This window comes from Micromys minutus (genome assembly GCF_963924665.1).
Source record: "Micromys minutus genome assembly, chromosome: 32".
NCBI classification, from domain to species: Eukaryota; Metazoa; Chordata; class Mammalia; order Rodentia; family Muridae; genus Micromys; species Micromys minutus.
In genome coordinates, this window is record NC_137967.1 from 1,233,783 (window position 1) to 1,256,962 (window position 23,180).

Genomic DNA, 23,180 nt, shown 5'->3' on the forward strand with positions numbered 1-23,180 from the left:
TGGCATCTCCTAGTAAAGCTGCCTGGGGAAAATGTTATTTAGGAAAGGAAGGCAATCTTTTTCCCAAAGGCTCAATAGAAATGCAATGCTTAGTTGCCTGTTGGTATTTATATGGCTATGCTAATCTTCCAAGTCATTTACAAAGTGACAAGTAGGATACAAACGCCTGTGAAATTCACTCAAGTGCAATCTCAGCTCTGGAAAGAATCAGCACTTGTCAACAGGTCTTATTTCCACACCTTCTGAGAGTCAAGCTATCTTAGGATGCTTCCTTTAAGCCTCAGGGGACTTCCTTACTGTCTTCCAGGCTGTGAGCCTTAAACAGTAAGTACTGACATCGCTTAGCGACAAACTGTGATTTAAGTATATTCAAGAGACTCCTTTTTTCCCACTCTCCTATTGGAAAAGCAACGGAAAGAAATATTAAAGGTCCAAAAGAAGAGGAAAAAAAAAAAAAAAAAAAAAACAAACCACAAGATCAACCTTAATAAACCAAGGAACACAGCCTATGGAGGGGGCTTTTGTCAATGAAGTTGGCTTCTGTCTCTGTTGGTCTGTCAATGTCCCCTTCTCTTTTTAGGAGGGGCAGCACAGCTTCCAGTGACCCTCACCCCTTTACCAGATGTACAGGCATACTTGTCTTTCAGTGACCGAGTAGGAGAAAAATCGCTTCTATTTTCTAGTTCCAGATACATTTTCAAAGGATGACTTGCTGAAGTATTAAGCATAATAACTTTCTTTGGGCTTAGAAGCTTTTTCTTCTCTCAAAGTTAAATCAGTATTATAAAATGCTTCCCCTCTTAGGGCCGTAACAAGTGACTTGCTGGCACATTTGGTAACAGTGCTGGCTTGTAAGCATTTGTCTGGCAGGAAGTTTGCAAAGCCACTGCAACTTGTTGCTTGTTGCCATCACCACAAACAATAGTAGTGCACCTGGGAACAGGGGCGCTCTCACACCTTCCCAGCCTCCAGGAGGAAGCAGTCACAGAAGAGATGCCTCAGCTTTCATTGTCTCCCCAGGAAACAGCGCATACTGCCTTGTAAAAGAACTTCTATTTGGCAAGCCTGATGAAGTCTCTACCCTGAGCTCCCCACACCAAGCCACAGTGAAATCCTCAGAATTCTCAACTACAGTATCAGCCCATAACATTGGGAGGGAAGGGAAGTCATCTCTGATGTATAGTACTGCTGTCTTATATACTCCAAAGTCCACTGTGATGTTTGTCCTGTCCCATACCTATTCTCCACTGACTCAAACCTGCTGTGGTGACAGGAAAACCGTAACAGCTCAAGCTCCAACACGTTGCAGGTTAGTGTCCTGATTTTTACAGAATAAAGTGACCCTGGGTTTGTCTGTGACTGAGAATTAAGTGTCTGTGCTATGTGGGATCACATAGAGACTGTTTCCCATCTCAGGAATGACTCTATTGATTACAACAAGGGAGGACACCCATGAAAGGACAATGTCCAACTCGACAGTACCCGCGACACTTAGGTGAATTTTTATGACCCTCAGATCACATAAAGAACATTTCTCATTTTTGTTTTCTTAAAATATATATTGAAGTAGCCATCCCAGCCCCGTAATAATTAAAATAGGAAAGACATGGCTCTGATGGTCTTAAGGCATACTTAATATTATTAACACAATTGATACCTTGAACAGGGACAGAGATGACTATTGAATGTATATAATACATACATACACATACATATATGTCTTCCTATGTTTATGTGCATATGTATGTGTGTGTATGTTTGTGAGAAAGCTCTGTATAGCCTAAGAGAAATTGATTCTACCTAGTGATATGACTCAAGATCACATACAAGTTAATGCTGACTGTTTGAAGAGATCTACAATAACCTAGGAGTCAAACCTCTGGGCATGTGTATGAGATATTGTCTAGATTAGAATAATTGATGCAGGAAGACCCATCATCACTCTATGAACTAGGGTCTGACTGATAAGATAGGAAAAAATACATAAGCACCAGCATTCCTGGTTTTTCTGCTTCCTGGCTATAAATGTATTTTGACTAGCTACCTAAAGTCCCTCACCCTGACTTCCCTGACAGGATGGAATACCTTTCAACTTGTAAACTGATATAAATGCTTCCTTAAAGTTGCTTTGTTCAATGTGCTGCTGTGGTTTGATTGTCAACATGTTACAACTTATAGCCATCTAGGAAGAGAATATTCATGAGGACATATCAATATCAGGTTGGCATCTGAGAGACTGCCTTGATTGTTAATTGACATAGAAGACCTAGACCACTATGGGTGGCATCATTCCCTACACATGCGTTTCTCTCTGTTCTTGACTGTAGATGTGATATAGCTGAGTCCCTGCCTCACTGTCCCTACAATTATGGCTATAACCTGCAATTGTAAAGTGTATAAACCCCTTCTTCTTCAAAGCCCCTTTTTGTCAGAGTATTTTATATCACAGCAACAGAAATGAAATTAGAACAGTATTTTACCACAGCCAAGGGAAAGGTAACTAATACAGATGAGCAGGCAGAAATTTCCAGTGATGTTTTAATTCAGTTTATCTGGGTTGTTTTATTTAAAATCATAAGCACATGACTCAAGGTCTCCGACAGAGACAGGGACACTGGCTTGGAGAAATGAGCATTGTGCATTGCTGTATAAACTTTGACAGCCTTGATGCTGTAGAAGCTAGAGCGAAAAAAACATAGCCATTCACTCATGGCCATATTGCTAGTACCAATAAATGCAACATATGAGACCAGCATGTCTACCAGCAAAGTTTACAACCAGGACACAATTCTCACATAGGGGTGATTCTCACCAAAATGGCTTTTTCCCATCTTAGTTGTACAATCCGGCAAAGGCTGTGTTATCTTTGAAATTTTTTAATCTCAAGGAAAAAGAGGGGGCAATTACTTTTTGAATTTCCATTTCATTTTAGACCTTTTACTCCAACCACAGCTCATTCTGCCTTTCCACCAGCCTGGCCCTCACTGCTGTGGCTGCTCATTTCTTGAAGCACCTCTTCTTCTCAGTGATGTCGGCATCACTCCTAGCTCTCCACTATCCAATCTATGAGAAAATAGGAGTTACTGTATACAATCCTTGCCATCACATATGTAGTTTTCAAAATTCTAGCTGTTATTCTTTCTAGAGCACATACCAGTGAGGAGATGATTGTGGCTTAAGCTGTGACAGACGTCTCAGGTGCCAAGAAGTTACTGCATTGTGGATAAGGGACAGATGACAGATCTTTCTGATGGAATTGTGTGAACATGAAAGCCAGAAACAAAAGGAAACATTTAGGTCTGTTCTTAAGCAATCTGGTAAGAGATGACCCTAGTGCCCAGTTGACAAATGGCTTAGAGGATGAAGCGAAGCCTTTGTTTGGGTTGTACAATTGTGAGATAAAATCCCCTCCCCTACTTTGATATTTATTTCTGTGGTATGGTTAACTAGAGACAATTGCTACCCAAAAATGTTTATGTGGAAAATTTCAACAGTAATTCAGAAATATAAAATTGTGTGCCATTCTGGGTAGCATCATGAAAACAGGTATGTATTATTCTATCTTGTTGTGGATATGAACTACCTTCTTGTCTGGTGTATCTCTGCTGATTGTGTTGCCTGCCTGTTAACATAGGAGAATATTATGTATGAAATACACAATGTGTATATGTCTGTGCACACACACGTATGTGTGGTTTTATTTCAGGCATTCGTTGATAATCTTGGAGCACATTCCCAAGGGACAAAGGCGACCACAGGGCCTGTGAAAGAATCAGGCAGGTGGTTCAGGGAGACAACTCTGGTGGTGTTTAAGCCTTTATGTTTGAACACAGTTACTGAGGAAAGAAGAGAAAATGTTGAGAGACTAGTCGAAAAGTTTACCAAAGAAATCAGAGTATTCATTGAAATTGAAAGAAGTAGAGGACGGTGAGCTTTCTGGGGATGGGAGTGGGTTTTCTCTTTTAGAACAGTTAAAAGTAGTTGATGATCTCAAATGCTGCAGGAAGTTGAGTTATATAGTTGAGACAAAAACCCATCCATTTACCAGTGCCTACAATAGTGCAAATAGTGTAAATATTTATTCAATAATTTATATGCTTGTTGCCATTTATATCACTGATGACACCAGGAAAAAGTTTTTAAGGCAGAATAATCAGCGGGGTTGCAAAGATGAAGGGGCTGAAATTGCAGAAATACACAGGACAATATAACAAGAACTCATCCTGCTTAATGAAAGAAGGTGCTATACTACTTGAGAGTCAATAAAGAGCTCTGCTTTGCTTGGAATAGTCAGACTAGAGATTAATTCAGCAAAGCCAAGTTCCCAAGGGTGTCCGCCAAGGTATAGGATTAGCAATAACGATTGCAAGTTTATGGTTGTTCCTTGCTGCCTTGATATCAGATCCCACTTTCTCCTTGATGGTCTATATTTAGGAATGACTCAACCATCATACTACATGAACACAGCTGACTGTGTCAAGTGGTCCAGCCCACTTCAAGTGCTTGGTAAGCCATCGTCATATGTAGGATTCTCATGGCGGCAAGAAGCTATGTGTGAACTGGTAGGTTTGCCTAGATGATAAAACACGGAAGAATACATCAGCAGCGAGAGGGAATTCACCTATTCTGACTGAGGAGATAAAGGGAATCATCACTTGAACTGCACTGAGGAGGGTGAACGGAGCATTAATGGAAAGCGGAGGATGTGAGAGGGTATTCTAGATCGTGAATCGATTCCCAGGGAGGGGGCGGTATCGCATGAAGGTAATTTGTCTGGTCAGGGGATGGTCAGCGGTCTTCTAGCATAACTATGGAGGAAGAGGCAGAGACACTGTATTGACAGATGAGGCTCAAAATGCTCAGAAGGAGCAAAGTTTCACAGAACAAAGGGTTTGATGAGAGTTTAGGCCTCCTTTAATAAGAAAAGGTTGGTTGGTTTGTGAATAAATATGGAGATTGATTATGGGTTGATAGAGATGGATCCACACACACACACACACACACACACAGAGAGAGAGAGAGAGAGAGAGAGAGAGAGAGAGACTTACTGTTATAAAAACCTCTTCCTAGGTCTGTGCATGCATAAGCATATTTTGGGTCTGCATGTTTGTAACAAGTAATTTTCTGCCACTGTATGTTCAAATTTATGTCCTTTGATATGCATGTTTTCTGTCAAGTTGAGTTTTATTGAACTGGAGTTTTCCTCATCCACATTTACATCAGTTTTGCCTTTATGCAACTGACTTATAGTCAGCTTTCTTAATTGTCTTATATTATTTGAGAGTCCCATTCTTTATGGTAAAACAAATTGGCCCCAAAATGTTCAAATTCAGCTAAGGAGATTCTTGAACACTAAGGAAAAGGAATCCACCTGCATTAACCTCCATACATAGAAAACTTTAGGTGACCTACAAGATGTGCATGGGTAAAGATGGGACAGAAACTGAGGAAGTGGCCAACCAATGATTGGTTTAGCTTGAGACCGATGCTATGAGAGGGAGCCCAGCCATGACACTGCTAATGATATTCTGCTATACTTGCAGACAAGAGCCTAGCATAATTGTCATCAGAGAGGCTTTACCCAGCAACTGATAGAAACAGTTACAGAAACCCACAGCCAAACATTAGGCAGATCTTGAGGAATGTTGAATGCTATAGAAGGGGGAGAAAGAATTGCAGGAGCCAGAGGGGTCCAGAACATCACACCAAAACATAAAAAATCAACTAACCTAGGCCCATAAGGGCTCACAGAGACTGAACAGCCAACCAGGGAGCATGCATGGGACTAACCTAGGCCCTGTATACATATGTTAAATTTGTGTATCTTGGTCTTCATTTGGGACTTATAACAGAGGGAGCAGGGCTGTCTATGACTCTGTTCCCTGCATTTGTAATCTTTTCTGCCTACTGGGCTGCCTCATCTAGCTTCAATAGAAAAAGATGTCTGGACTTACTGCAACTTGATACGCCAGGACTATTTGGTGTCTATGAGTAGCCTCTCCTTTCCTGAAGAGAAATGGAGGAAGAGTGGATGGGTTGAGAAAAAGTAGAAAAGAGGTTGGGGAGAGAGAAGGGATGAGAAACTGGTCAGGATATTAAATAATTAATTAAAAAAAGATTTTAGGTGGCTCTGACTATTATAATCATAGTCCATGGGGCTGAAGAGGTGGCTCAGTATTTAAGAGCACTTGCTGTTCTTGCTGAGCACATAGGTTCAGTTTCCAGCCCTGACATTAGTTATACCCACCAGTAACAGCAGTTCCAAAAACTCTGATGGCCCTCTGGCCTCTGAATATACCTGCATATATTGGATGTTCACACAGACAAGCAGGCACACATATGTATAAAAATAAAATAAATAAACAGGAACTGAGGAGCTGTCTGGGACAGGATCACTCCAGTTTCTGCCTGAGATTGAAGCTGACTCTGTGCTACAGATCTCTATACCCAGACCCTGCTGGGAACAAGCTGGTCTCTCAGGATGGCTGACACATCTGAGAGTACAGGTAAGACTACCACTTCTGCTCAAATTTCTGGTCCAAGAGGATCCCACCTGGAGCACTCAGGACACAGGAACCAAGGAGAAACAAAAAAGGAACCAAAGAGCAGTCTGGGACAGGTTTCTCAGAAAATTGGTAATAGTACTTACTACCTGAGGTCCCATCTATTCTACTCCTGAACATATACTCAAAAGATGCTCTAACATACAACAAAGACACACCATCCTTACCAGCTTATGGTATGAAGGTGCTTTTACAAATGGACTGGTCTCTAGCTGGGTCAGACCCTCTTATCAGTCCATCTTTGTTATCAATGTTGTCTTCAACATTCTGTCTGCAAACCTAACAGCGGAATTTCAGAATTAAGCATTGCCGAGTTCTTCCTCATTACATTAACCACGTTTCAAAACTCCGTCTAGAGTGTTATAAGCACCTTTAGCCAAAGGCTTCACATTTCTCTTGCTATTTGCTTCAAAATCTTCAAATTTCATCTTCTCTGATTCACAGCCTGGCAGTTCATCAATTTTATTATTTTCAGTGATAGCTTGCTATAACAACTTACAATTCTGTTCTCTCTCTCCCGCTCTTTTTCTCTCACACTGCCTATGAGCTGCTGAAATCATCTCAGCACCTGCAAGATGTCTGCATTCCTTAGAATATCTGCTAACTCAAGATGGCAGGTGCACTGTGAGTGTGTGCTGTCACATTAATCTTTTATGCCCAACCTTCCCTAGCCTTCCGTTTCTGGCTTCCTGCCATACTGCAGAAGTATCCAGTCTCCCATTAAATAGATGTCTCCAGGAAGTAGCCCTTCTATGCAAATGCTCTCTGCAAAATGCTCATATCATGGCACCTCTGAGAACTAATAGATTCTTAAAAGCATTAGAAGCAAGTATCCTTATGTGCCTAAAATTCATACAGTGAACAAAACTAGTGCTTTTCTTTGAAGCCGCTCTCCCATTAGTAGCCCAGGCTTCACATAGAGATTGGTTTGTGTATCTATTTTGGGAACCCGTGGTTTCTCAGATGGGGATAAAGCCTGGGTGACCCCCTAACTTTTGGGACCCCAGAGATACTTGCTTTCTTGTAAAACCTTCCTGATACATTAGAAAGGCACATCTGCCTAGTGTTCTCTCATGAGGAAACTTCCAAGGTCTATGGTACACTCCTCTTTTACTTAGCATTGCTGCAGATGTATTGAGCCATGTGTCCAGGAAGCAGATGCGTAAACAAGGTGTAATACATGGTGGTACAGGCTGAGGTGGCATTCAGAGAGCTTTTGAGGGACGCAGAAAAAGAATCATCTCCCAGCATAAGGCATCAAGATGGGAACCCAGGACTTGAAAAGTACTAGAGACATTTGCATCTCCACATTTAACAGGATCACTGAAGTATCCCCTGGGATATCTGAAAATAAACCCCAGGAACAGGAAGATTAATTAATTCACTTCTATAGACAAGAAATGACATCACAAGAGTGTCACAACCTATCAGCTCCTGTGAAATATTGGGAAAGTTTGAATGAATGCCTCCGCTAGCTTTTGAGTATTCTTTGGAGAGCTTATCAAGATACAGAGGTAGTAAAAGTAGTCTGCACTTAGCTCCTTAGGCTCTGATTTCCATGTAAATAATTACACATTTTGTAAAGGGCTCCTGAGGTATCTTGTAGATCTGAACACCAGTGAAATGGCAGGCACAAATATTTCGCCACTTTTTAGTAAACATCATTAGGAGTGTGAAGTTTGGGAGAAGGTGCTGACACACCATTTGACATTCCTTCCTGAGCAATCCCATCTGGCCTCTTGACTGAACCTCATCTTGACTGCAGGTGAGTTAGAGGGAAGATGTGGGTATAATGGACTTCTGCCTCCCAGTTCTTTCTTCATCTCTGCACTAGAAATCAGTGTGACCATTAGATCACCCATTCTAGGCTTGCCTCCTGCCCTGAGGCATGAGAGGAAGCTTCATGTTGGCACTTCAGCCTCTATGTGCTTGACTTCTTTACCTTCCTTTCATTTGCTACTGAGTGGGATAGCCTAACATTTCTCCCCTCTTCACAAAACCACAACCGTTCTCAAAAAATTTATCAGCAATTTAGCAGTTTTTTTAAAAACAGATCTACTATTTAGCCAGCTTTTTTTATTTGCATCAAGTTCCCTGGTCAAGCTGGTGTCTAAGACAAATTGAATCCCAGTTTTCAGTGAGAGATTAGAACAAAAGGCCAACCCACAAGAGAAACCTCAGGGATGTGTTCTCCTCAAACTGTATCCTTTGGAGCAGTTATCCCCCATGCCAGGGTCCTTTCATCTTTTAGGTTCTGTGATATTCCTGGGAAATTGTTTCTGTGTCTGTTCATTATTGTTCACATCATGCAGGACCAACTTTACAAGTATGCATCACCTAAAAGGGCTCCACACTCAGGATTTGGCATTCCATAATCACCATGGAAAAGTTCCCCATAACTTCACACACATAGATTTGTTCTAAGTAGGGTTCAGTAAGACCCAGGATGGGTGGTTCCCTGAGCACACCGATTCTTAGTGCAGACAACAAGAAGAGAGGTCACACACATCCAACATGTCTGTATGTTGTCTCACCTACTCACCAGCTCTTGTATAAGATGGAAGTCTGGGTTGGATGCCCTAGAAATCTTTAGTTCACATGCAGTCCCTCCAGATGCCTCTCTGGCTTTTCATCATACCAAAATAGCTTAAAGACTTCTACCAGCAGACACTGAAAGGGTTGGGACTGGGCACATGTGTTGTGCTATTCCAGGAATAATAGTGATGGCACCCTTTTGGGTGCTGGATGTCAAAGACCTGGTGCATGATACAGATATCCAGAGAAATGCTGCAGAGATCATCACATCCTGAGTGCCCTGTCCGCTGTGGATTTGGGATATGACATTTGAGGAAGGGAGGGTGCCTGATTCAAGTTGTCTGCTCCTGCCATGTGGGAATGCATATCCATGTGAGGATTCCATACTGCAGGAGAGACCTATAGCGGTCCTGTGAGTCAGCAGTCACACCGAGCAGGCAATTTCCAGCACAAATGAGAATAAATATTTAGGTACCTTTAAGGAGCAAGCTTTGCCTGCTTTTGTAAAGGAAGCCCAAACTTACATTCCTCTCTCGGCTTTTGCAAATCACAAGTCTTCATCCTTGGTTTCTTTTCCTAGTAACCAAAGGAGTCCTATTGTATACACAGTACAGCACAAGGCTCAGTGTTTTCACAGTTCCCATGAGCCTCTTCTGTACGAGCCAATGCTGCTTTGTCATCTTTACCACTTGGGTTGGAAGCCTTTGTTCAAACTGTTTTCCATGTTTAAATGATTCATTCTCTGAGGCCCTATCTTACTGGGGTGGGGGGAGCAGAGGAACCAGACATAAAATTCACACTCAGTATGTATTTACAAAACAAATGCCAATATTACCAGCCACTGAGACAAGAATGCTTTCCAGGATCACCAGATTTTATCCAGCTAATGACAGATAAGAAAGGAGGCTTAGTCTATCAGCTACATATTGACAACTGCTTGGTTAAAGCCTGATTTCCATTTCAGCACTAATGCCAGGCTGGCAAGGCAGATAAACACTCTCCTATTCAGAATCTTAACCCTCAGGTCAGGTTATGCTAATCTCATTTAGAGCTGTCTGCAAGCATTCTGTCCCTTTAACCCTAAATGCCAAGATATTTAGCAACATGCATTGCTTGGCTTAAAGTGCTTTAGACTGTTTTTTAAATATGTGAGCAAAATTTTATCCTAGAAGTTACACACTGTAATTATAATTATCCTTCTGCCTTTTGTTTTAGTTTCTAGTTAAGAAAGAAGGGAAAGAAAGGGAAGGAAGAGAAGGGGGGAAGATGTGTCTCTTTCCTTGTTTATTGATTGGGCTGGTTGTCGCATAGCTAACAAATTGCTATAGTATGCTAGGAACATTCTTTTCTTAGCCCAATGTTTGAATTGGGCAACATTAAGGGTGTCTTCTGTGATATGTGGACATCAGTGTAGAGACATAAAGAAAGTGACCACCCATGAAGGCTGAGAGAATAGCCATGTCCAAGGACTGGCAGGAACCAATGGGCTTCTGTAGAAAAAGAGTATGTGAACAGTGAGTGACCAGTGGGGAGGTCCCATATTTTCTTAACACTGAAGGCAGTATATGAAATTACCATAAAATGTATACAAAGCCAGAACAGTGGCTGAGCTCTAATCAGCATTTCTAAGGGTGAAGTTTCTCAGTAAGGCAGATACCCCAAACATGAGTGGGATTGGTACCCACCTACCCTCTGACTACAGCTCACATGGACCCATAGTCACACCAGATTTGGATCTTCCATCACTAGTTCCAATTTTCTCTAAGAGGCAAAGTTGGAGCACTCCATTCAGGTGAGGAACTGCACCAGGACCCACATCCATAGGTCCAGAACTACTAAGGCGTTTTCTTGCATGTACAGTACCCTGGCCAGCAGAGAGGCCAGGGGCAGAAACCATCTATGTTCAGCTCCCATAGTGACAGGATGGCAGGTAGAGGAGCCTACCTTTGCAGATGGTGCCATTTCCCACATAACCTGGCTGGCAGGTGCAGCTGTGCCCCTGGACTGTGTTGGTACAGATGGCATTTTTGTCACAGTTGTGTTGTCCGCTGCCACAATCATCATGCTCTGCAGGGTGGGAAAGAAGGGGAAGAGATGCCATTACAAAAGTAGAAACAGGTAGCCTGGAGAAGTGTGCTAGAACTCGCCAATGAGAATGGTATTGACTAGCCAGGCACACTGAATCATGCCTTTGATTCTAGCCTTTGGGATGGGTCCTAGGCAAGAGGATATCAAATTTGAGGCAATCCTGGAACACACAAAAACTTCCTTTTTATATCTACTGTCTTTGTCCTAAAGAAACTATGGAACCTTTACTATGTTAATATTTGAGTCTTAGAGGTTGATTCTCAATCATGGCACTGATGAAATCTCTATTGGTGAATTTCATTTGCGACCAATTCTTATTATTCTAAACTTACTGGTCACACAATATCAAGAAGCTCCATTGACACTCACTGACCCAGTTCACAGCAAGGAAAGTTCCTTAAAAGATTCGTAAGTGCATCCAGGAGTAGTTCAGCATAGCCACCCCTAGAAAAACAGGGCCTTATGCAGCATGTGACGGCTGCATAACAGCATAAATTGATTGACAACTGAGTGCTTTGTGCTGATCAGACACCAATACATACCTAACAGGAACATAAGAGAGAAGTGATACAGTTTTAAGTAGGTGGCTATATTTCATCCAACCATCGTGACACACCTAAAGCAAAGGATACTCTGTTGATAATGGTGTCCTGATAATGGGCATGATTCTGAATGTTTTGGACAAACCAGTATGTGTTGCCATGCTAAGAGGATTGCACACCAAGAGGATGAGAATTTGTGACAGAGAAGTCACTGTGTCTACAGGAGAGAAGATACTTCTTACAAAAATATGCAGCCTCATCTTTCAAGAGCAGGATGGTCTTTTTAGACAGAGTTGCCTATAAAGACTCAAAACAAAAGGATAATGTGTGTATGTGTGTATGGGTGTGTGTGAATAGGGGTAGTTATGAAACACTCCCTAGTCAGGTCTGTCCTTGACTACCTGCTCATGTGTGTACCCTAGAGGACAGTTCTCTGATACAGTGACCTGGCACTATGCTGTCTAGGCAATACAACTTCATTCTTGTAGTTCAGTATTTAGCATTCTCTTGCTTTTTTCACTTTGTTTTCCTGACTCAAAATACTCCTCCCTCCATGTGGTTAGAATAAATATAGCCCTGCCTAACTTTAAATACTGCTTCAAACCCACACTAAAAACATCCTTTCCATTTCTGTTCTCTTAGACCACATGAATGTCACCCATCTTATACTTTGTTTTATCCCACTGTGAGGGAAAAAAACTTAATACTGCATTGTGATATTTTCACATGTTGTCATCAATGCCAATTAACTTTGAAGAAATTTGTATCATATTTGAGGGACAGTTTGATGTCCGTAATTTACCAGAATTTTAGATAATGGCATTGAACCAATGGAATGCTGGGCATTAAAATACATTTTACAGGTGGTCAACTATTTAAATCACCCAACAAGATGAGAAGTTTTCTTATTTTATAATGAAGGAAGTGGGGAAAATACACATTAAACAACTTGCCCAGCATCAAAGTATGGGTGATAGGGGGTGGTCTCAGATTTGAGAACATTCATGCCAAATGAACCATTCCAGCAATGAGCAGTGATAGGAAACTACCTGGTAATGGTCAGAGTGAAACCATGAAAAATAAAAGTATCCTCATCTTGCCAATGATGAAACAAGTATCTTCTACATGGCTCCCAGATTCCCAGGGATCTCCTACTACTTCCTGAGGGTCTAGTTCTAAGCCAGAGGATGAAGCCTACGAAGCTTCCATATCCCATTATCTTGGCCTTGCCCAAGTCTATAAAGTAATTGGATCTTAAAAAATGTATCTGACAGAAAAGAGGAACAAGCAGTACACCACTTCCTTCTAAACATATGAAATTGCTTTTCCAGATGCTGCAAACAATGCCAAAGCTACAAGATATGTAAGGACTCATGAAAGGTAGCAAGATATGAGAGTAAAGAAAACAGGATCTAGAATCAGACACCCCAGACTGATAGTTTCCAGCTATGTGAACTATGGTAAGTTGTTCAGTCTCTATGTGTTGTATTTACTAATACTAAAATATGAGTCAGCAGGGTGTATCTCCTGAGATCATGTTAGAAGTCAGTTAATGAAGGTTTCCACATTTACTAGCATATTGCTAAGATTAAGAGACTTCACTTCACTGTCATCATATTACCATAACTACGTTCTACTGTTGCTCATAGTGCCTCAACTACTTTTGGACTTACTTATTAGATGTCAGTTAAAATTCAAGTGTTTTCTTTCCCGTAGCAATCACAGGCACTCAATCAAAGTGCTCACTGACAAAAGCTACGAGAAGAAACAGCCAGGGAGTCCTTATTGACTTTTTGATAGCTTCTCTTATCATAATGTCTTATATTAATATCGAGTTGTGTAGATTTCTCATTTTGGAGAGCCCAGAAGATAACCCCCTTGTCCTATTCCCACCACTGCAGGAATGCCACACCACTGACACCTCCCATTTAAGCCCCAGCCACACCTTCCCAATAACCCTGCTCCCTCCCTACCAAGTTCCTTCCCTCTGCCAATTCATTCTTCATATGACATGTCTGGAAATCATTTGGGAAAGAAAATCTGATTCTCCTGCCATTCCTTGTTAAAAATGAGCAAAAGCCAACCACCTCCTCGCTGTTCTTAAGTAAGCATTAGACACATCATAAAGTTGTTTCTGCTCCTTTCCAACCAAAAACTGCTTTGTGTCCTCTTTCAGAAGGTCCTCCATTCTTCTTGTCCATAGGCACGTTCCTCTTCCACTTACATTACAGTATTTCCTTGTCCTTGGGATCTCAGTTAAACTTTTACCTTACTGCAAGAAGAAAACCAGAGTCCCCAGGCTGGAGCCATTTGCCCTGGAACATTTTCACTTCACAGCCAGTACTTCTCCTTCATGGGTTAATACACTTATATTTCTACATTCATTAAAGTATGATAGATGTCTTTCTTCTCTACAAGAGCACAAATCTCTTGAGGATAGGGATTACACCTTTCTGTTTTTCATTCTCCCCAGCCTCTGGCAGAGCTTCTGAAATTAAGTGCTCATATAAATACCAAATATGGGGGGGGGGGGGGGACAGAGAGGGAGGAAGAAAAAGCTGCAGAGGGTCAAGGAGGATTAAGACAGTGTTATTGACCTGGCTGAGGAAATTGAGAGGAACAAAGTTAAGCAAGGAATCAAGCTGACATTGGCATGGCCCTGTGTTTGCTTCTCACCATGACTGTGGAGACAGGCCACCAAGGAACAGGGTTCAGATGCTACTGAAGATATCTACAAATTGAAATAAAGTATTTTTCTAGCCATGTATCTGTGGAAAGGTTTAAATCTAGATTATGTAAAGAACTTTTTACAGTGCAATACTAAAAAATTAATTGTGTTGTAAAAGGGTACAAAATATTCGGTGCCAATTTCCTTCAGGAAGATACACAGATAGCAAATAAATGCATGAAGAAATGTGTCGATATTAGGAAATTCTGAGACAAATGTAAAATACTATCTCAAACCCATTAGATTAACCAGGATTGCAAAGACAGAATATAATAAACTGGCACATTATGTAGAGAAATTGCTACTAGCTCTATAGAATATTTCAGCTACTTCAGAGATTAATTTGGCTATTTCTCAAACTATGAAGCAAAGGCTTATTGTAACAACTCCAGCAATAGATCTAAGAGACAAGAAAATCTATGTCTTCACAGAGACTTGTACCTTAATGTTCATAACTGAAAGGTGGAGTGGCGGTCCCCTCATGAAGGAAATGTGAAATCATCATGCGGGGGATTATTACCCAGTGATGATACAAGATGGAGTGCCAACCGTTCACACAACACCCATCACACATGACAAAATCCTCATGCAAAATGAAAAGAGCCAATCATAAAAGAACACATGTTAAGAGTTTTCATTTTATATAAATACCCAGATTAGGTAAGTTTATGAATACAGAAAGTTGGGTTCATGCTTACTGGTGACTAATTTTAGGTGGAGGGGGGATAACCATGGATGGTAGTGAGTTTTTTTTTTCTTCCAGCTAATATACACATAAAATTAGGTCATGGAAATGATTTTGTGACTTGGGCAAGAAGTGCCAACAGGTAAGAGCACTTGTCACCATGCCTGATGTTTGGATTTTGATCCTTGGGACTCACATGGTGAAAGGAAGGAACGGAGTCCTATTGTCTGTGGTCTGACCTCCACACATACTGTGGCACACATGTTCCTCCCACACACAAAATAAATAAAATATAACAAATTTTAAAGGAGTAAATGTCCTACTCCATAAACCAAGCATCATTAAATGCATTAAAAAGACCACATGGAATGTTTTGTCTATGCCTTCACAGGATCATACAATCTCCCGGGGATGAGGACCTAAAAGAAACGGACTTCAGAGAATAGAAATTCTTTATGTTGATTATCTTTCTAATGACCCAGATATTGTCTGTTCTTTTCTAGTTGAAAATATTGTCTGCTTCGCAGTGGCATATGAGATGAGTTATTCCCTAGTTTCTTAAATACAAATTCTAAAACTTTAAAGTTTGGGCTTACAAATGTAGGTTATTTATAACATGACACAATTCTTTTTTTTTTTTTTCAAGCAGCATTTTTCTATGTCAAAAATAATAGCAGTTCTGGGCTCACTGTATGTCAGGACAGAAGACTAAATCATGTTCATTTCTACCCATCAGGGTCCCAGCACAGTTCCAGGAACCCTAGACAAAAGCTCTTGAGACAGCTATCAATGCCTCACAGCAGGTATAAGTCCAACCAGTAAAAGGTCTTGGAGCCTGAAGCCCTGCTGATTCCCTGCTGAAGTCTGGTGCTAAAATCTAAGCCAATTCTCCATGGGGCACTGGTCTCCCTGCCTGAGGAACACACCAACGTAACAACTATCAGGCCTGTTTTATTCTTTCCTGAGACAAAGTGCAATAGCTTAAACCACTTCCAAATTTACAAACTTCCATCCTGGTTCCCCCTAGAGAGGCTGTTCCATGGAAGTAGTATAACTGTGCACTAGTAGAGCTGGCCTCACAAACAGGAGGTTGTCCTTAAAGCACTGAGTAGGGTGACAGCCAGGATAGATATGGCATTAAGAGGTAATGAAGACAGTGGGAGAAATGGGTAAAAAATATTTGTTCTCTTCCTTTGTAATTCCTTGAAAGCAGGAAAAACAAAAATAGAAGATAAAACTGTTGTACTTTTGATGTGGATAGATAGTATTATGTAATCAACATAAAAAATTGTACGCACTATATAACTATACTTAAACATGACACTCCTGCATATGGAAAAAAAGCCTGTGGTACTCTGTGCTAAACCATTAACACTGGTTTGTTATTTAGCTGGGCAAAGAATACCTAAGAGATACTTGTACTATTTCTTATTCACTTCAGGTTTTTGAAATTTTAGAGCCAGCATGTACATTTTATTGCTAAATAAGAGTTTGGGGTGTTTGGAGCTGGAACTAGGAAGAACCAAAATGAATTCAAACACATCTAAAGATTCTCTGTGAAGAGGAAAAGCTTTGGAGACTTGCAAAGGTGAGTACTGATGTCCAAGTTGTTACCTGCAAGATGGTACTCCCATCTGCAAATAAAATGTAGTCAGTATGAGGAGAAGGACTTAGTCTTTATTTCCTCAAATTCAAACATATTCTTCCACAAGACAGATGTTTGAGAGACATTTATTTAATGACCACTCATAAATTCCATAATGTATACAATACTGTTAATTGAACAAAGGAGGTGCTTTTAAGTGGTAGAAGCCATCACAATACTGTCACCATCATTACTGTCGGCATTGCCATGTTCATTACCACTAACACCATCATCACCACAATTCTCACTCTGTCAGCACAGGCACTCTTACTACTCCAATACCCCACCCCAGGCATCCAGGCCCAGTAATTTCAGGAATGTTCTGCTAAGAATTTGTATGTCCTCTATATTCCCAAGTTTCTAGGTCTCCTGAAATTCTGGAAAGTCAAAAGGCCTGAATTCCAAATCTAATCTGTCTCTGTGTATTATTCGCTCACTTTGTGGTCTTAGAAAACATGTATAATATCTTTCATTCCCTTTGGTGTCTCTCTGAACTGTGAGCAGTATGATTAGCTCAAAGAGATGATGGGAGAATTAGCAGAGAGGCTATGCCAAAAGAAAACATTTTCTAGACACACAGGGCTGATGCACATAGGAACTTGGAGATTTTAACAGCATGCACAAAACCTGCAGAAGCACAAGCCAGACAAACCCCTAGAACAGGGAAGAAAGAGAAAGACCCCACACCTAGCTAAGACAGTATTTACAAATTCATAGCTCCCAGGAGAGGAGAAATCAATTTTCTTTAAAGGAGTGTCACTTGGTCTATCAACCACACTACAGGGCATACATTGTGTTTAGGAATATCTTCCCAACACACAAGAGAATCTATGTTTTTGTTTTGTTTTGGGCTTAAATTTTGACTGAGAGGGGGCAAAAGTACAGGAAGCTGGGTGGGTAGGAAGAGGACAGAGTGTCTTGGAGGGACTGGGGAAGGGGAAAGAATGTAATCAAAATATATTATTTTTTTAAATGGAATAAATAAATTAAAAACAGAAGAAGCACTAAGCAGCTTCCTGGCCAAGTGATATGAATTCAGGAACTATTAGTTACGATACCACTGGGATAATTTAGAAATGCACCATTAAATGATGAAATTAACAGATAAGTGTTATCTGAACCTCTGATTTGTGGCTTCACTGAAAAATCCAGTCCAACAGGAAGACTCACCATGAACACTAAAGAAAGACACAAAGCAGCTGCTTTGACTTTGGTTTCTTTTAATGGTCACATGCCATGCACATCCCCAAAGTGATCCCTTCCCTGAGCACTTTGATCTGTCTGTTGTGAAGCAAGCAGCTTCTGATGTTGGTCCCACAGCTATCTAAAGAAACTGGAAACAAACACTGAAAATAAAATATGGCAAGGAAAATAATGCTAGGGTAATGTTTTCGTCCTTTATCACAAATGTTTGTTTCTGCTTTGGGGATTGTGCCTGAACGGATTGTTCTATCTCCTTCTGCAAAAGAAAAGTGATGGAGCAGGAACTACTTTCTTCCACCTTCGTGAGTGATCATGAAGATACCCAGAAGTTCTGGAGCTCCAGACCTGTGACATTTGAGAGGAAAATAAAATAAAAATGAAGGCTTGCAAGAGCTTAAGAGCATGTCATGGAATGACTACAGTTCTCAGCCCATCCTTTATTCCAGCTTTTGACTATGTCCAAGTGTTACAGACTGAATGTCCCCTAGCATTTTCTCTGGCCAGAAACCTCAGAATGTGATACTATTGGGGAGATGGGTATCTAAAGGCAATTTAGATAAGGATAGGGTTCGTCAGGGTTAGAGTAGACCCTAAACACAATATCCTTATCAGAAGAAATAATATGCAGATATAGTAGAAGAAAAAAGGTCAGCAGAGAACACAGGCAAACACTAGACACTGCTAGAAGGCAAATAACTCCAAGAGCCTCATATGCCAAGAACCCTGGACACTGGGAACCTAGACTACTAGAAAAGGCTAAAAGGATTCTTCAATAGAGTCTTTAGAAATGTTTGTTTATTCCTTTAGAGCTTCAACCCTCCAAAACCCATGAGAGTCAAAAAAAAAAAAAAAAAAAAAAAAAAAAAAAAACTATTAGAAAACTGTTGGAAACCATCCAGTGTGTGCAGTATGTTTACCAGGATCAGGAAGCCAGTGGAATCATTGTAATTGAAAACCTCTGTGTAATTCCTACACCAAAATGTCCCAAGAGAGTAGTGAGGGGTGAGGCGCTGTGGGTGTCAATAGTTAGTGGAGAGACTACAAAATAGTGGGGACATACTCATGGGTATGCGTGCCCACAGTGTTTGAAGGGGAAGAGAAAAAAAATGGTGCTACAGACGCATAAGTTTTATCCACAACCCCAACATGAAGCAGCTATGAGCTACAGGGAAATCTCTTGCTCCTGAGTCTGTTTCCTTCTATGTAAAATAAATAAAATGAAAACAGGATTACAGAAAAACACTTTCTCAGTGGGTTACTTCTTCCATGTTTGACACATCTCTTCATTTCTACTGACTTCACTTTCCAACCCCACTGTACTTATGTGAACAGTGCCCTCCCAAATCTCTGTCATTTTCCTTGCCGAGGACCATGAGAACTAAGTAAAGTGCAGCTAGGGAGAAATGGCCAGAGTTTAACACCCAGTAGATTCCTGATTCCAGTCATGTTACCCTTTATCTAACATTTAGACCCCAACTACAAAACCCAGCAATAGAGAACATCAGGCAAAACAAACACCAATGGTATGTGTTTGTTATGATATATATACTATATACATTATATGATATAGCTCTATATAATATGATATATAATATATATCACCTTAGAAAGGAGATAGAAGTAAAGTTTAAAGAAATCCATCTTTGGGACATGCACTCTCCCAACACTTTATATCACAACAATGAAAAGAAAGTCCCATGGGAGCTGAAGTCCTATTCAATGAATGAGTACTTCTCTTCCTTGGATACTCAGTTCTGCCTTCAGCCCCCAGTACTCTAAATAAGTAAAATCTCTGCATCGTGCTAAAGCACTGCTTTCTCCTAGTCTGATAGACTGGGGTAATCTTTATTGACTACCCATAAGTTGGAATCCTATTCCATATTTTTTGACCAGTAGAGTCTACCTGGGGTCCAGAGGTCTAGTAAGTATACTAAAATGATTGCCTCCTTTCAAGGAAGGGGAGGAGGAGAAGAGAGAAGGGCAAGAATATGGAAGAGGAGGAAGAAGAGGCTGAGAGGTTGGGGAGGGTGGTGATGAAGAAGAAGAGATCAAGGAGGAAGAGGCAGGTTTGCGTGAGAAATGAGAAAAAAGTACACCATTATGATTTAATTGTGGAATTTTTTCTTCTTTGAGTTGCCAAGTTTACCTTCAAAAAATACAAGGGAAAAGAACAGGCAAAGGAATTAAATTTCAACACTAAATTAAGCATAGGGAATAGAGTAAGAGTGTGTAGACATGGAACCTGAGTTCATGGACACAGTGACCATTCTTACCCCAGTGATACAGTCTAAACCAAGAGTCAAGCAGGGCACCACAGTAACACACAGCAGGAGACTATAATTAAGGGCTCTGAGAAGTTTACTAAAATGGGTGACATTTAATTAAAATCCCACAATGGAAGTAGAAATGTGAAAGTGAGTTAGTCACTGCCTTGATGTACTCACAATGTGACTACCACGTGTCGGATCTGCCTCTCCACAGTGATTCAGCTCTTGTTGCTCACTGGCATTTTCCTGTGTGGGGGGAATGAAAGGTTTTCCAAATTTGCCTTTATTCTGCTTCCCACATGCTGATCCTCAATGTAATTTCATCCACCTCTATCAAAGATCCGATCTAATCATACTCCCTTTGATTTGAGACTGGTTTTGGATCTCTGTAACTAATACAATGTAGATTCAACCATGCTACTTCCAAGGCTTCTGAAAAGCTGATTAACTTCTGGAATAACCCATGTCTGCAGATTTCATGACCAGGAAACATGTCTCAAAGCCCAACTACCATGAAGTCAGTAACTAAGAACATAGAAATGTGATTGTTAGCACATGCCAGACTGTGTGCCAAAATGAATCCAGCCTTTAAGGCGTAGAAAAATGTACTTGGAAACTGAAGAAAGAGGTCTTCAGTGGATTCTGCCTCCAAGTTTTGCTAGCTCTTCCTCCTCCCTTGAAACCTTCTTGATTGGGGACCAAATATTAAGGAGAAAAAAGGAGGAAGAAAAAGGGATGGGAAGAAAAAAGGATAGAAGGAGAGAAAACTAAGAAAATCAGAGAGAAAAACAGAGAGAGGGAGAAAGGGAGGGAGGGGAAGATGGGCAAAAAGAGAAGGAGGGGAAAATGGAAGAAGGGGGGGAAGAGGATTAAGGGAGACAGGGAGGATTGAAACCTGAATCCTGAACACAAAACCTGTAGTCAAGTACATAGCTCAAGTATGCTCAAATGTGTGAGGTCTAAAGAGCCAAGTTAGTTCTTACCTTCCTCACTACCTGTCACAGGACTGAATGGGATTTTATATAGTGTCAGACTGGGAAGCCACTATAGTGCTCAACATTTGCCTCCAGTACGCTTGCTCGTTTCCAAGCATAGGGTACTAATCAGTTAAACATCTTTCTGTTATAAAAAAAAAAAAAAAAAAAAAAAAAAAACAAGAAAAGCAAATGTTATGTCAATATGCAATCCCATGTCTGGTTTAATATTTAAATCAGTGATATTTAATCTGAAGAAAAACGAGACAGGGCTAGGAAATGAGGAATGAGACAATCATAAAGGAATGTCAGGCATCCAATTCTCAACATCCCTGTGACTATACTTGTTGATAAAAACCACAGAAGGACAGAAGATCTCATGCAGAAAATATTTGACTGGGACAAAGTCCCTGAAAAATGAGCCCACTTAGGCTGGGACCAGGCTGTACTTTTGTTCCTGATCCAAGATTTATACCTATTTTGTCCAGGTAACCACAGGTGGCTACCAAGTATGGTAAGCACAGACTGAGATGCCCTGACATTAGAATATATTCCCTGAATTTCAAAGACACTCCAAAAAAAGAAGAATAAAATATCTCATTAACAATTTTATACTAGTTATATTAAAATGTTTTGAACATTCTACATTCAGTAAAAAATACTTTAAATTTGATTTCACCTGTCTCATTTTACTTCCTCAACAAGGTTGCTAACATTTTTAAATGATATGTTCAATGACTGACACACACACACACACACACACACACACACACACACACACACACAACTCAAACAGAGGCAGCCCTTAGTAAATATGAACAGGAAGAAAGTGGATAAAGGAGACCCCCTTTGAGATTTTAGTTTTTAATCGGAGTGGTCAGTGGGATTTACTTTGAAAGTCAGGTATTCACTGTGCAATAGTGGTTGCCCAGAGTCCTATATTTTAAAAGATAGGACACCAAACACCAGCCGAGGAAGAAGGCTGTTTTCTTCAGTTAATTTTAAAGCTTTGGCATGGATACCACAAGGAGACTATGGCAAGTACAACATGTGTTGATTACCTTCTAGCCACCTGCAGTGATCAGGCAGTTCTGCTGGATGGCCATATTCCATGGGATGCCGGCTGCCAGCATGGATCTTAATGATCTGCTTGCTCCTGGTGGTTGATGTCTCATCTCATCCTAGACTGGGCACTATTTCATTCACCTTCTAGATGGGGAATGCACCCTCAGCCTCTTTTCTCACCTTTGGGAACTAAGCTAGATGGCATTTTCTAAGTTTTGGCAAATATCTAAATTGCTTGTAGTACTTAAGGATATGCAGATTGCTAAGTGCTGTCTGTGTAAAGTTTCTGTGTAAAGTTGAACTGGATTGGGACCAGAGCATCCAGATGCCAACAAGTTAGGAGGTGGTACTGTTTCATTTGGTTTATGAATTTATAAAATTTACTGTGGTCCAGCTCTGTGATATTTTTCATGAATTTAATAATACAGGCAATTTAAAAAGAAACCAGTGTGTAACTAAACACAAAACCAAACCACCCAACTAGTTATTTCAATGTGTGGGTCCAGACACAAACAGCTAGTGAGTACTAGTATACTTGGTCTTCCTGTTAACCCTTCTTTCAAGGTGGTCCAAAGGTGAAGGTTGAAGTAGAATGTGAACAACAGAACCTACCTCCATCAAGGATCCTCATCTGGGTCCACAGTGTACCACAACTAGGCCTAGGCTGAATGCTAGCCCATCGGTTGATGGGTAGGAATCAGAACAAAGCACTATGTGTGAGGCCACACAAGCTGGTAGCAGAGCAGAAACCTGAGTTCTCAGAAATGCCATCCAGCCAAAGGCAGGACAGGAATTTACAGGGCAGTTCTTTAATGATACTTTGGTGGTAGCTAAATGTCATTCTGTACTTATTCCCTGTCATCGGCCTCATAACCAGTATTGCAA

General features: G+C 40.7%; 1 protein-coding gene across 3 annotated transcripts in view; it reads right to left on the bottom strand.

Annotated features, from left to right (window-relative positions):
* Positions 1-23,180, bottom strand: part of NELL1 (neural EGFL like 1) — a gene marked incomplete at both ends in the record, with an annotated part of 772,717 nt that overhangs the window by 267,587 nt on the left and 481,950 nt on the right. For all 3 annotated transcript variants that reach the window (XM_080908377.1, XM_080908376.1, XM_080908375.1), the window contains one exon: positions 11,043-11,165. In XM_080908377.1, coding sequence (XP_080764503.1) covers positions 11,043-11,165 — 123 coding nt within the window. The remainder of the gene's footprint in view (positions 1-11,042; positions 11,166-23,180) is intronic.